This window comes from Rhipicephalus microplus, chromosome 4 (assembly GCF_043290135.1).
Source record: "Rhipicephalus microplus isolate Deutch F79 chromosome 4, USDA_Rmic, whole genome shotgun sequence".
Lineage (NCBI taxonomy): Eukaryota > Metazoa > Arthropoda > Arachnida > Ixodida > Ixodidae > Rhipicephalus > Rhipicephalus microplus.
The window spans coordinates 29679972-29692938 of record NC_134703.1 but is presented as its reverse complement, the minus strand read 5'-3'; the positions used below and the strand labels follow the sequence as shown (position 1 = coordinate 29692938).

The window sequence follows — 12967 nt, the reverse complement described above, 5'->3', positions numbered from 1 at the left end:
GGCCGGTGAAAGGAGCGAGCAGCGCAACTGGGCGGGGGGCCACCGCAGCGGTGACAGAGAAGTGCCCGATTCGTATGCGGGAGAGTATTGAATCCTGGTGCCACCTGCATACCGCAGGCTTTTCTAAACGCGAGAGACGCCCATATGCACTTTAATTGGTTACTTGTGGGGTGCTTCTCTGCTCGAAAGGGACGTCCGGGTACGCATTAATTGTCTCTGCAGTGGATAGAACGCTTGGCTTCAGTGTGGATACAGAGAAGCTTCACTGTGGATACAGAGAAGAGATGGCTGTGACATCAGCTCAGTAATCCTGCAATAGTCCCCTTTGGAACTGCCAGTATGTAAACATAAAATAAAAAAATACTCCAATAAATATGTCTTCTCTTCATGCCCCAACCGCGCGTGGTTGCGATTCCCGTGGTGCGTTCTCTTTCAGTTCAAACAAACAACATCATTTGCATTTTTTTCCTAATCACAACCCTCTGACAAACGTGTTGCGATGGCTGGTGCGGTATTACGGCTGTTTGTTATGCAAAGCGTGTATCGATTTAAAAGCAGATTTTGTGTTGCAACGTCAGCACCTGCTGTCTAGGTGGCTCAGCTCACAGCGCACTTTGTCTTGCAGCCTACATTAACCGCAGTTATATTTTGTTGACTACGAAGGCTTTTGATCCTGTTGATCCAAGCCGTTTGATCGTAAATTGTTTTAGAGTAAGATTTGTAAAAGCTCTATTTCGCGATGCACCCTTCCATCGAATTTCGTGCAACTAACAAACACGTCACGCAAGTGTCGCTTCACTGCTGCACTTGCGTGACCTCGGTGAAGCGTGTCGGCATATTAACTGCCGTCGTACAAGATTTACCGAAGAAATGGGGTGCCGATGAGAGATCTGGTGCTCCAAGGCGGTTTTCATTTGATATCCCAAATATTAGCACCCAAATCTTGAGTATATTAGTGCAGGTTAACGGCAATGACGACAGAATAACGAAGGATTTCGGAATAGAGTTTTCCTTAGTGAAAGAGAGTAGCTGCGGTTCTACCGCGAGGTGCAAGTACCAATTGCAAGACAGTTTTACGGCAAGCTGTTGTTAGCGTAGTCCACGTGCGTACGACATAGACGTGCGCGTTCATCTGAGTCGAACGTGGCTCTCCATCCGCACGGTCAGGATGGATCTTTCTCATTTACTGAAACGTCGCATAAGAGTGCGGAGCTTCGTCGTCACACAGTTAATTGCGATACAGCTGCTCCGTCCGACGCTGTTGCGAACAGCTAGTCTGCTGACTTTTTTCGTCTTCGTTACGCCCCGCCATAGTAGTGTTGTTTCTCCTCCGCGAAAGCTGCTCTGGGACCCGTCAAAGGAGCGAGGAGGAAAAGGCGGCGGGGCAGGAAAGTTCGGGCGTCGCGGGGCAGGCCGCCAACTGCCGGGGGGCACTCGAAAACGTGCTCCTCGCCTTCTCGCAGTGTGCAAGAGGCGCGAGCGCCGGCCATTCATGCCGCTGCCCACGCTTACTACGACGTCTCTTGCAGTGAGAGCTCGTTGCAGGGCGCGCTGCGTTCGTAGCCTGATCCGGATGCACTGCATCGAAGGTCGTGAAGCGACCTGCCTCCTCTGCCCAAGTGCACTGGACGCTTTGAGGCAGCTTATCTCAGCCGGTTAGGCCGCGGAATTTCGAGCCCTACCGGTAGCGCTTAATCGAACCTTCCGGACCTGGTTTTAAGATGACATAGTTTTAGCGCGAGAACAGAACGACCCCAAAGGGACAAGAAGGAGACGAGCGCTCGTCTCCTTCTCGTCCCTTTGTCGTCGTGCTGTTCTCGCGCTATACCTAGTGCACTCTGATTGATATGTGGTGTTTAACGTCCCAAAACCACCATATGATTGTGAGAGACGCCGTAGTGGAGGGCTCCGGAAATTTAGACCACCTGGGGTTCTTTAACGTGCACCCAAATCTGAGCACACGGGCCTACAACATTTCCGCCTTCATCGGAAATGCAGCCGCCGCAGCCGGGATGTAAACCCGCGACCTGCGGGTCAGCAGCCGAGTACCTTAGCCACTAGACCAGCGCGGCGGGGCAACTAGTACACTCTAGCTATTACTATATCGTCATGTCGTACCAACTAGCCCAAACCGCCACACTGGTTTTAAGCTTCCGGCCCTGGTTTTAGCACACAATGATGTGTTGATCAGAACGGGCTAAATAGTATTCTGAGAAAGTTTTGCGTTGTTAAGGGTCAGTAATCAGCCCCGAGGTTCAAAAATTGTTATAAAGAGAAATGTGTGCACTTTTGCTTTGTGACCATGCTGCCGCAAGAATTGTGTTAGTACGTGCCATATTAGGAAGTTACAGGGGTTAAGAGCATCTGCTTCAGCTGGTTTCAAATATTTGCGCAGCCTCGACACCCTTTTGCCTGCGTTGTTTATGCCTCACAGGAAGGGGAAAACGTAGCCCGTCGTCGTGGCCGGTTGAGATAAATCGACGTGCTACGCCAAGTCACCGATTGGCAACATTGCGTCACAGCGCGTGAAAGGAGAATCGGTCAGGCGGAATAAAAAAGCGCGGGAGTTGTTTTTCGAAATGGAGTTTCTGCGCGGCGCTGTAATCTTTAGGAAAACGCGATCGCTTCGGTCTACTCTACGAATCTCCGAGATTCTTCTGGAGGTGCAAAAAAAAAAAAAAATGGAGACTGTTGGCTGGCCGTTCGTGTAAGCTTGCACGGGCATGGTAGCACTTGAATACTATAGCTGATAATATGGCTACTACTAAATAAAGAGAGGTAACAACTGAATCGCTACGGTTCACTTATCCATCGTTAGAGAAGAACAGTGCCTACTTCCTGTGAGTCACATCCATGCTTGTAGGGCTCACGATTACCGTACGTACAAGTATGTGTCCGCTAAGATCACGGTGTTGTGAGTTGAATGGTTGGTTTTTTTTTCTTTCTACAAACGTCGGGAAATAACACGTCTGCTCAGTTTCTCCGCGTGTTTAAATCAGCGTCTCAGCAGTTAATGATTTGCGGAGTGATCAGTAAAGAACATGCCCCCATCGATACGACCGATAACAGCGGTGCGTAGAAGTTTGCGAGGGGATATTGCTTTCTCAGCACGAAAGCTTGCACGTCCCGGAGTTTGGGTGAGAGCTCACTGCATTGAGAGAAAGGGACGGAAGTGCTCGGCCCGCTTATGTTACGGTGGCTGTTAAGGCGGGAGGGGATCCCACCCTAATTACAGCCTTCGGACAGGAAAATGTTGAAGAAATATGAGGTCGCCCAACCGAAAGCGACTTCAGCAATCGTATATACAGGCGTAAAAAAGTACCCATTTCTCCGAGCTAGCAGAGGAGAAAGAAAGAGGGTAAACATTATTTCACTCCGACTGAGTTGTAAGGGTTACGTAAGATACAACAATAGGAGTCTGTGGTGCCCTTGGCTTAACACAATGGGAGTTTGCGAGCGTTAAGTGAATCAACCCGTCGTGTCCGGTCCATCGCGCCTGTAGACAATCTGAACTTTGCATCAGTGAAGAAGGGCTTCTCGAAAGCTTTCAGTCGATCGTATAAACAGCGCAGCAAGAAACCGTGAACAGCAACCAACTTGCTCCATTTTTCGCCGTCTTGAACTAAAGACGACCTGCATTACTATTTAATGAAGTGCACAAGCAGTGCATGCTAATGGTGCGCAGCCACACTCCTTCCAATTAAGCTGATGAGCGCGTTTCTTTGTTCACTGTGAAATAACATGCTGAAGCCGCGATTGAAATGATTCTATAGCAACAAAGCGAAAAAAGAAAGGAGATAAAAGGCCAGGAAAAGGAGACAACGGCGGCAGTATGGTTTTGTTAGGTGAGACGTATACATGTAAATAGAGAGAGAGAGAGAAGAAGAAGAAGAAGAAGAAGAAGAAGAAGAAGAAGAAGAAGAAGAAGAAGAAGAAGAAGAAGAAGAAGAAGAAGAAGAAGAAGAAGAAGAAGAAGAAGAAGAAGAAGAAGAAGAAGAAGAAGAATGAAGGGGGAAAGGAAAGGCAGGGATGTTAACCAGTCTGGAACGACCAGTATGCTACCCTACACTGAGGAGAGGGATTTGCGAGTTTGAAAGATGGAAAAAAGGGAACGATCGCCATCATTTCGGAGAAGTCAAGGAAGCGTCCATCACTCAGTGGAACGCCAGTGGACTTATAAAACCGCGTCTTTTAGGACTTCGGTCAGTTAGTGCGCGTGAACGTGTCCGAAGTCATCAGAATTTGTGAGCCCAACTCGTGTGCGTGCTTTCCTCTCTCTCCCTTTTCTTTTACACGTAAACAGATTGCTTCTGGTGCTTCCAGGTGAAACATGCAGGCCAGGAGAATTCCTTCAGCAATGACTGTGACGCTTTTGCTCGCCGTGTTCAAGGAAAGAAGTGTATACCGTGTCGCTGCAGGGGCAGTCGCGCTTGCTTGCCGGGGAAACCACCTGGGACGCCGCGATCGGCGCTTCGCAGAATCGCAATTCCCGTCTGTGCAGCACGCCAACAACTAAATTCGAGCCGATGCAAGCGATAATGTAGGGCACAGACCATATATCGCGCGGCTTGTCTTTTTGCTCTTTATTCGTTCTTTTTTTTTCTTTCTTCCTCGCACGCTTGTTATTCGCAGAGACCAGGAAACTGCGGCGTTGAAATCGACAGCGCGCTAGCTCGCGTGCGCATTTCTGGAGCGACGAAGGCCGTTGTCGGAACGTGCCCGTCGTTGCCATCTCGAGCGCCGGGTTTTCTGAGGGGCCGTTTCTTGGAAGCTGTGCGTCGCACGCCGCGGTGGTGTTGCTCGGTCCGGCAGAGCACTTTAGGGGTATGTCCGACTGAGCATTGGAGCATAATGCGATTTTTTCGATCATATAGCGATCTATTCCTTAGTACTCCACCAGTGCTGTTTTCCAAGTGGTTGCGTGGAGAGTGTTGGCGATGAAACAACATTGAGGTAAAAAAAAAAAGCGAGGCTCTATGTACTGGTCTTGAAGTGTTCCTCGCGGAGTAGCATAAGGAAAGCTTACTATTTCACTTAAGTGTTCGGTGCCCCGCCGCGGTGGTCTAGTGGCTAAGGTACTCGGCTGCTGACCCGCAGGTCGCGGGTTCGAATCCCGGCTGCGGCGGCTGCATTTCCGATGGAGGCGGAAATGTTGTAGGCCCGTGTACTCAGATTTGGGTGCACGTTAAAGAACCCCAGGTGGTCGAAATTTCCGGAGCCCCCCACTACGGCGTCTCTCATACTCGTATGGTGGTTTTGGGACGTTAAACCCCACATATCAATCAGTTAAGTATGTTCGGTGAGTTCTTTGCCATCAGTGATGAAATATTCCCGGTTATAAACTGCGTGTTCGTAAAAAAATAAGTTAACAGTGACATTTGTGAGGATCCTAATATGTATGGTGCGTTGCTCTCGTTATCAATGCTGCTTGGTGCTCGCGACACTGAGTTATACTATATCAGTGAGCGATGCATTCCAGCTTAAACCGCAAACTCGAGCGCGCTTGGCTCAAGTTGTCAGTCAGTTGTCCACGCACTTAAAGCCGAAAAATGTTGTTTGCGTTTGTCCCTCCTTGGTAATACGTGGTGCGTGACACTTTTTTTTCTCGAAATACGACGTTGGATCTGATGATGATCTAGTTGACCTAATTTATCGCGGCTCACTCGAGTGGCTAGAGTTCTCGTTCTTTCGAGTAAGAACTCCATTGCATCTGGCTTGCCCGAGCACAAAACAGAGAGAGAGCGAAGCAATGTAGGAAAGGTAGGGAGGTTAACTAGACTATGCGTCCAGTTTGCTACCTTACACATGGGGAGGGGGAGAGGGGAGTAAAAGAGAGAGAGAGAAGGATAGACACATGTCACATCACACACACAATGCCGAGTTTCACAGGTGGTCCCTGAATGCAACTGTATAGGGACTATTGCACATCTCTTGTGCCACTGTGCCCAATTTGATGAAGATCGCCGGACTCTCCAGTGTGCCTTGAATAGACTCGATGACCGGCCATTTAATGAAGCAAAGATCTTAGGAGCCTGGTCGCGCAGCACATCAGCACAGAAAGCCACACGAGCCCTTCTGAGAGCACAAAACAATATTTGAATATGCGGATGGGGGCGTTCCGCTGTCGCTGCAGCGTCACTCGGCTGCTGGGACGGCGCGTTGACGCACGTGGAACAGTCGCTTGCGTGGAGGGGTGCGTCAGCCCTAAGGTGATGCATGCCTCGTGTCTTCGCGTTTGCGGGAGGAAGCCGTTTTCTTGTTTCACCACAGGCTCGTCCGTGTTTTCTGGCAGCTTGCCAGCGCTGACATCGGTTCTGCGCGATGAATGAAGTCAACGAAGCGTGTAGCCGTTCGTCTAAATGCATAGACGCTCAACTGCGTCCGACTAATTCATAAATGAGCCGGATAACACCCACGTCGTCTATTAAAATTATAGCGATAATTTGGAAATGATTACGATGTTGTCACGACGATATTTAGAGAGAGAGAGATAAATAGAGAGGAAAGGCAGGGAGGTTAACCAAGCTTTGCTCGGTTGGCTACCCTACACTTGCGGTGGGGGAAAAGGAGAATAATAGAACGGAAAGAGACAGAAAAGAAGGGGAGTAAGAAAGAGAAGCATAAATAGTCAGCTCGAGACTACACAGCACGGCCTCGCACAGTTCTTTCACAAGCGGTCGTGAAGTTTGGTGGTCCTTAAAAAGTACAAGAGGGCTTTCGTGGCTTTGCGCGTATGGGAAGCCGTCGGCCAAGGTCCCAGGATCTTCTCTTCTGTAAGCGGCCGTGAATCCAGCTGACAGAGCTTAGCTTCCATAATACGTCGTTCGGTCTGGTATGCTGGGCAATGACATAGAATGTGCTCAAGCGTTTCCTCGCAGGCGCAGATGTTACATGCCGAAGTGCTCGCCATTCCAATGAGACGAGAGATGATATTTAGAGTTCATTAGGCACTTCCGAAGTGAGAACGGCTCCAGCGAGTGCTTCGAGGGAGAGACATGTTTACATTATTCGACATTATTCACTGTTGCGTAGTGTATATGAAAATGTACCACTTTAAGTGAAGCATGGCATTCTTCAGTGTCTCGAAGCCGAGTAACGTGGAAAGTCGTGTTTCGTGCGATACGCCGAGCTTTAATCGGGGCCCCTGTTTTGCTGGTGTGTTGTTACTGCCACTTTGGTGTTTTTGCGAACCCGTGTTGACTGTGGCTCAGTGTTTATTGTTTAGGAGGTCTAGGCCATCCTCGCTGAAGTGTATTTTACATGATGTATAATGCAACATGAAGGACAGAGAGCACTGTATACGGGCTGTGCGAGGTTGTGTGTTTGCGAGGCTTACGTACATACCACAACGCAATGACGCAATTCGGTGTGAATCAAGGAACTAACGACGTATACACGGACAATAATGGGAGCTAGCGGGGGCGTCAAAACGCGCGTCGAACAGAGCCGAGTGACGAAGCTGTGCGCGAATGCAGCCACTTCGCACCTGTGTGCGTGTGGAGGCCCGAACGAGAGGCTACGGCCAGTAAAAACCTCGTGCGCGCATGCTCCCTAATCGCGGCATGTTGTTCAGTCCATGCTGCTGCAGACGGACTCCCCGCGGTGTGCCGCCTCCGACGCCGGCAATGCCTTCGGGGAAGACCCAGCTGGGGGAGCTGGTGCTGAGACTCGTCCGATCAAACTACATAGACCCGCGACGGCATAGGGTGGTTGCGCTAAGGTGGGGCACGAGGAAACTGAGACGACGTAAGCGTAAGCTGTCGTCTGCTATGAATGAAACGACGTCGTATAAGGAGACTCGCTTGCGGTCGTCTGCATTGCATCGACTGCTGGCCGTGCTCAGGATGGTGCAGCAGGTATGAGGTAGACATCCCCTCCCTCGTCCCTTTTTTCTCCCTTGCACTCGCCTATATACATCCCCTCCCTCGTCCCTTCTTTCTCCCTTGCACTCGCCCATATACATCCCCTCACTCGCCCCTTATTTCTCCCTTGCACTCACCTATATACATCCCCTCACTCGTCCCTTATCTCTCCCTTGCGCTCGCCTGTATATGCTGCTGGTATGCTTACAGATTCACCTACGCGTCACCTATACACAGACACGTAACTTGGGTTGTGGGTGCAGATCAAAGTCTAGATCTGGTCGTTAATTGCATCGAACCGATGTACAGCACACCGCCAGTCTTACCGTGTTACGTAACCAAAAAGTGTCGCTAAGTAGCGGTAAGACTGGCGTTAATATCCGCTTAAGCCTGACGCTGACAGGAAGATGTGAAGACATACAACTTTTGTTTCGCGTAGTTTTGGAATTGGCGAACATAGTTCGAAATGACCATTTGAAACGTCACTTCTTGTTAACTCACTGTTATTTATTATAACTTGTCGTTTTAGCCAGAGAATGTCGCTTTGCATTCGAATCGTAGCAGAAGTGATAAGGTGCCAACGAGTATCACAAGAGGTGACACAAACGTGTCTCGTCGGTGCCTTATTCCTTGATTCAGCGGGCACCAACTAGCCGAGCAAGAAGTTATGTTTGCATTCGATTGTCGAACAATGTTCTGCATTTGCACTTGATGCGTCAAATACATCCATGCCGCCTCTTTATATGAAGCTGCCATGTTAGTGCGCACTCTAGCGAATCTATTATACTGCAGGTCTTCACACGCCTTTCCATGTGCATGCCTTGTGGGTGGGATGATCGTTGCAAGCGATGATTTTCCCGAAGAGAATCAGGAATCGCCCAGCATTCCGGGCCACTTCTCTGCGTCACGTGTGTTTCACGAAGAGTAGAAACACGTTCAGGATCCCCCATGTCGTATATACTTTGATGTCGTGACGCACGAACTATAGTGTCGAGGGAAGCGGATCCTTCTCAAGATCATTCGAAGAAGATCAGCCCTATACAAGTCCGGCATAGTTCCTTCAAAACGTGAGCATGCGGGCATGTTATCGACGATACGTGAAGAATCCGAGTGGCAAAAACATGATGCATACGAGATCAATTTAGCACTGATCACTCTCGGTTAGGTTTTGGCGGAACTTTGTGAAGTCTGTGCCTGAAGTCGCATACCATTAGCAGGATACCATATCTTTTGCATATTCTTTGCATTGGAGTAGCACCGGGGGGAGTGTGAGAGTTCTACCCCCTACCCCCTATACAAGTATATTTAATTTTCGCATATGTATACGTATACGCGCACAATGCTTCCCACCCTCCCCCGAAAGACATTTTTTTTCGCTTCGAACTTTCGCATAACAATGACCAGATTGTGCAGCGCCATGGAAGAATCTGCCAGGGGTAAGTTTGCGGAATTCTCATGCAGCCAAGACTTCTTGATGAAACATCATAAGTATAGTTCCGTAAAAATACTTGAAAGTGGGCTTCTTTGCAGCCGCTGTGAATTTCGTAACGTGCACCGGTATTCCCTTCATTTTTAATGCGAGCAACGCCATTTTTATTTCATTTGAACAGGAATTTATCCGCGTCTGTGAAAGAAATTCCGATAACCGAGCCTTGCTATGCGACAACCATCAACTCCAAAGGCGTAAGTGTCACTCGTGCATTCGGCACGTTAATTCATTCCGTTGCAGAGCCTTGGAATCAACCGTTACTGTGCGCATCTAAACAATTTTGAAGGAGTAAGAACGTTCGTTACTTTCAAGTATGGCGTCATGTATATCTATAGTAAAAGGACTCTCTAAATTTTAAGTTCCCTAACATGAACGGCGGCCATCATATATAGTTATATCTGCGACGCACGTAAGTTTTAATGCGCGACAATATTTATGCTGGTTCACACAGACATTTGTTCATAAATCTAGAAGTCTGCATAAATACTGCAAAGAAACGTTTGCACGGAGTGGCTAACTGACGGTGACTAACTTCGCTTCGAAACTGCTTTGCTAATTAACAGGTTGTAGAAGCATCTTGTGGTGTTGCTATACTATGTACTGTGTATTTGCGGTTTTTTTTTCTCGAAATAATCGGATACCATAAACTATAGAAACTGACACGCTTTTTTAGCGCACAACAGATGCGTTCTTTCAGCACCTTGTCCTTCCAGAAACACGCGGAAGGTAATGTGTACGACTTGCACCTTACATGCGTGTCCTTCAAGCGACGTCCTTTTCGACTTCCTGCGAGCATTCCTGAAGGACGAGGAAATTCGTATAACGTTCATGCGCACAGTTGATTTACGCATTTCAATAAAACGACGCTCGCTTCGCTAATGCAAATGGGGAAGGCACGGAGGATGATAGAACGAGCATTTGTATCGCGGAAGGCCGTTATACTGCGAACCGGAGGTCGGCACGTATACTGCCTTGAGTCTCCAACGTCTCCCACAAACATGGAAATCCCTCGTGCACGGAAAGTCCAGTATTGAGCGGGAAAAAAAAAGAAATGTGGAGAGAAGGGAAAACCTAAAACAGTCGTTTTCCTTCGCGAGCGACGGTGACGTGGAGCTGCTGAATGGCGCGTGTTTTTTTTTTTTTTTTTCAAGGATTATGAGTAAAACTTCGCAACCGGAGCCTGCGTTACGTTGTTTAGCGTTGAACACGTCGACGGTTTGCAGAAAAGAAATAAACGCAATCAGGTTTGTGGCGGTCGTGTGCGGTGTGAAGAGTCACTCTCTGTATAAATCAATCAATCAATCAATCAATCAATCAATTTCATTGTCGGTGGCACTTGTAGTTGCATATAAAAAAACCAGATGTCAGGCTCGTGAAAATCTGCACCCGTTCGCATTTGCACAGAAGGCGTATATGACAAATACGACACGAGCAGAATACGCCGTATATTTTTAAAGAAAGTCGAGTGTCCTTATTGAAGACGTTCTTGCATCAGCTATAATAATGACAAGGCCATTGAAGAAAGGAGCATGTTTACTCATCCTGCTGCAGTTTGTGTCTTCCTGACTCCTCTCTCGTGTCTGTCGTGCTTCCACGCCCAGTTTTTTTTTTTAACTTGAATACCTAATAGCTATAGCTGAGCGTCTTGTTATTTGAACTAGGGGTTGTGATAAATAAGCGCATGTGCATTGCGAGAATTGTTCACACGAGTTATCGATACGAAATCATTCACATAAGGATATCTATTCGTCGGATATATACACATACTTTAGATTACATGCTTAAAAGGACGTTCAAGGCGAAGTACAAGCAGGTTTCGTCGGCTGCAGAATCCATGGTAACGCGCGAGGTTTGGACATCGGGATATCGACGAAGTAGGCAGCTGATAGCTTGGCTCGGAGTGTTGATCTTAATGCCGAAAAACAAATTTTAAGAAGAAATGTGTGAAATTTCGTTAAACGAATTCACCTCCGTAGACGCGTTACTTCTCTAATGGATAGAACAGAAATTCGTCTTTTTGAAAAGATGTACTCAGCTCCTACTTTGTACATGACTCAAATTAGCACTTTCAAGATTTAAACACTGACCGAACATCGCTGTTAAAACCACAGTGAAGATTTCACGCTACACTCCGTAACGGATTAATTAAGTTTGTCTCGCTTCGCTGAACGAACGCTGTCCGGAGAAGCCGTGTTCAGCTCTGCTTGATAAGCCCGATGCGCTCATACTAATTAAGTTATCCAGCCACACGCTTGTATCGGATTATCTATTCGGCAGTAATCCAAAGTGTTTCGGACTTCGGCGCTGATTTTTTTTTCCCTTTTTCTTCGATTATATACTGGTGGAGAAACAATACGCATTCGCATGCATTCCGTGGCATCGCAGCATCTGAACTGAAGCATCACGGGCATGCACCTCGAACAAGAAAAAACGAACACATTCACGCCGCAAAATTGAGACGTGAATTGCGAAATTGCCTAAGCATTGGCTTATACATGTCTCACGAAGGAAGCTGGAAGAGAAAAGATGATGACCCACCAATAGAGAAGCAATGAAGGGTACTAACCGGTCTCCGTCGGCGTCGGAGAGAAGCGCGTACTTCACTTCGAGTGAGCGCCGGTGCTCCAAGCGCGCACTGCGCCGTGCCCTCTTCAGCTGCAGCGCCTGCTGCATGGACGTCGGACACTTGATGCCCGGCACGGCGGCCGTTGTCAGAGGGCCGCTTGCCGGAACGGGGCTTCGTACGGTCCGCACCACCATTCCGGCAGTGGGAGACGTCGGCGTCTCTGGGTGTTCCGTGCCGCTGCCGGCGGACGAGTAGCCCGACGTCGCCGAGTCCTCGGAGGCGGCGGCCGCGGACGACTCCCTGGTCGTCGACACACCCGAGTCGTCACACACCAGGCCGCTGTCGGTGGCGGTCGCCGAGTCGGGACAACCGCTGTCTTCGCTGTGCGAGCGTTTCTTGCGCTTCTCGCAGGTCGGCGATGGCTCCGAATCGAGGGGCGTCTTTCGCGGACCCGATCCGCCGCAGCTTAGGATTAGAGGTGACGGCGCTCGTAGCGGCGCGCCGTGGTTCACGTCTAGTTGACTGCCGTCGGCCGCAGTCGGCATTACTTCTTGGGGGCACGCGTGGCGATTCCGTGAAGTTGCGCCCGACAACCCGTCCTGAGTAAAACGCGCGGGAAACTCTAGGAAGAAGCGGCCGGCATGATCGCACTCACAGGCGCGATGCGCGCTCTCTGACAGCTGCGTGCGGCGCGCGCTCACTCAAAACGAGCGCTCGTTCGCAGCGGGCCAGTTCGCCGGAGAGCACGCGGGGGGGAGAGTTGGGGCATCACTTATCGGATGCGCAACCCCGGACGGCGTCCCCGGACGGTGAGGGAGAGAGGCCGGTCAGCGCTACGGTGGCTGCCTGACGTCGCGCGCGCCGGCCTGGAAAACCCCGCCACCGGCGCTCGCCCTTCTCGCCGCTCGTGTGAGAGCGTCGCCGCGCTGCCTGCAGGAGCGGGGCACAGCCGGTCCTCCCTTTCCGCAATCGGCCTGTCCGGTCCGTTGCGCGGTCGCTGTTTGGGACGCTTGCCTAAGGACTACAATGAGGCGTCGACCCCATCGTCTT

At 49.6% G+C, this 12967-nt stretch overlaps 1 protein-coding gene across 1 annotated transcript in view; it reads right to left on the bottom strand.

Annotated features, from left to right (window-relative positions):
- LOC119171808 (B-cell lymphoma 3 protein-like) overlaps nucleotides 1-12655 on the bottom strand; it is a 31534-nt gene extending 18879 nt beyond the window's left edge. Inside the window, exon 1 of the mRNA XM_037422658.2 lies at nucleotides 11918-12655. Within this exon, the coding sequence (XP_037278555.2) occupies nucleotides 11918-12462 (545 nt within the window). The 5' untranslated portion in view covers nucleotides 12463-12655. The remainder of the gene's footprint in view (nucleotides 1-11917) is intronic.
- Between the last annotated feature and the right edge of the window lie 312 nt (nucleotides 12656-12967).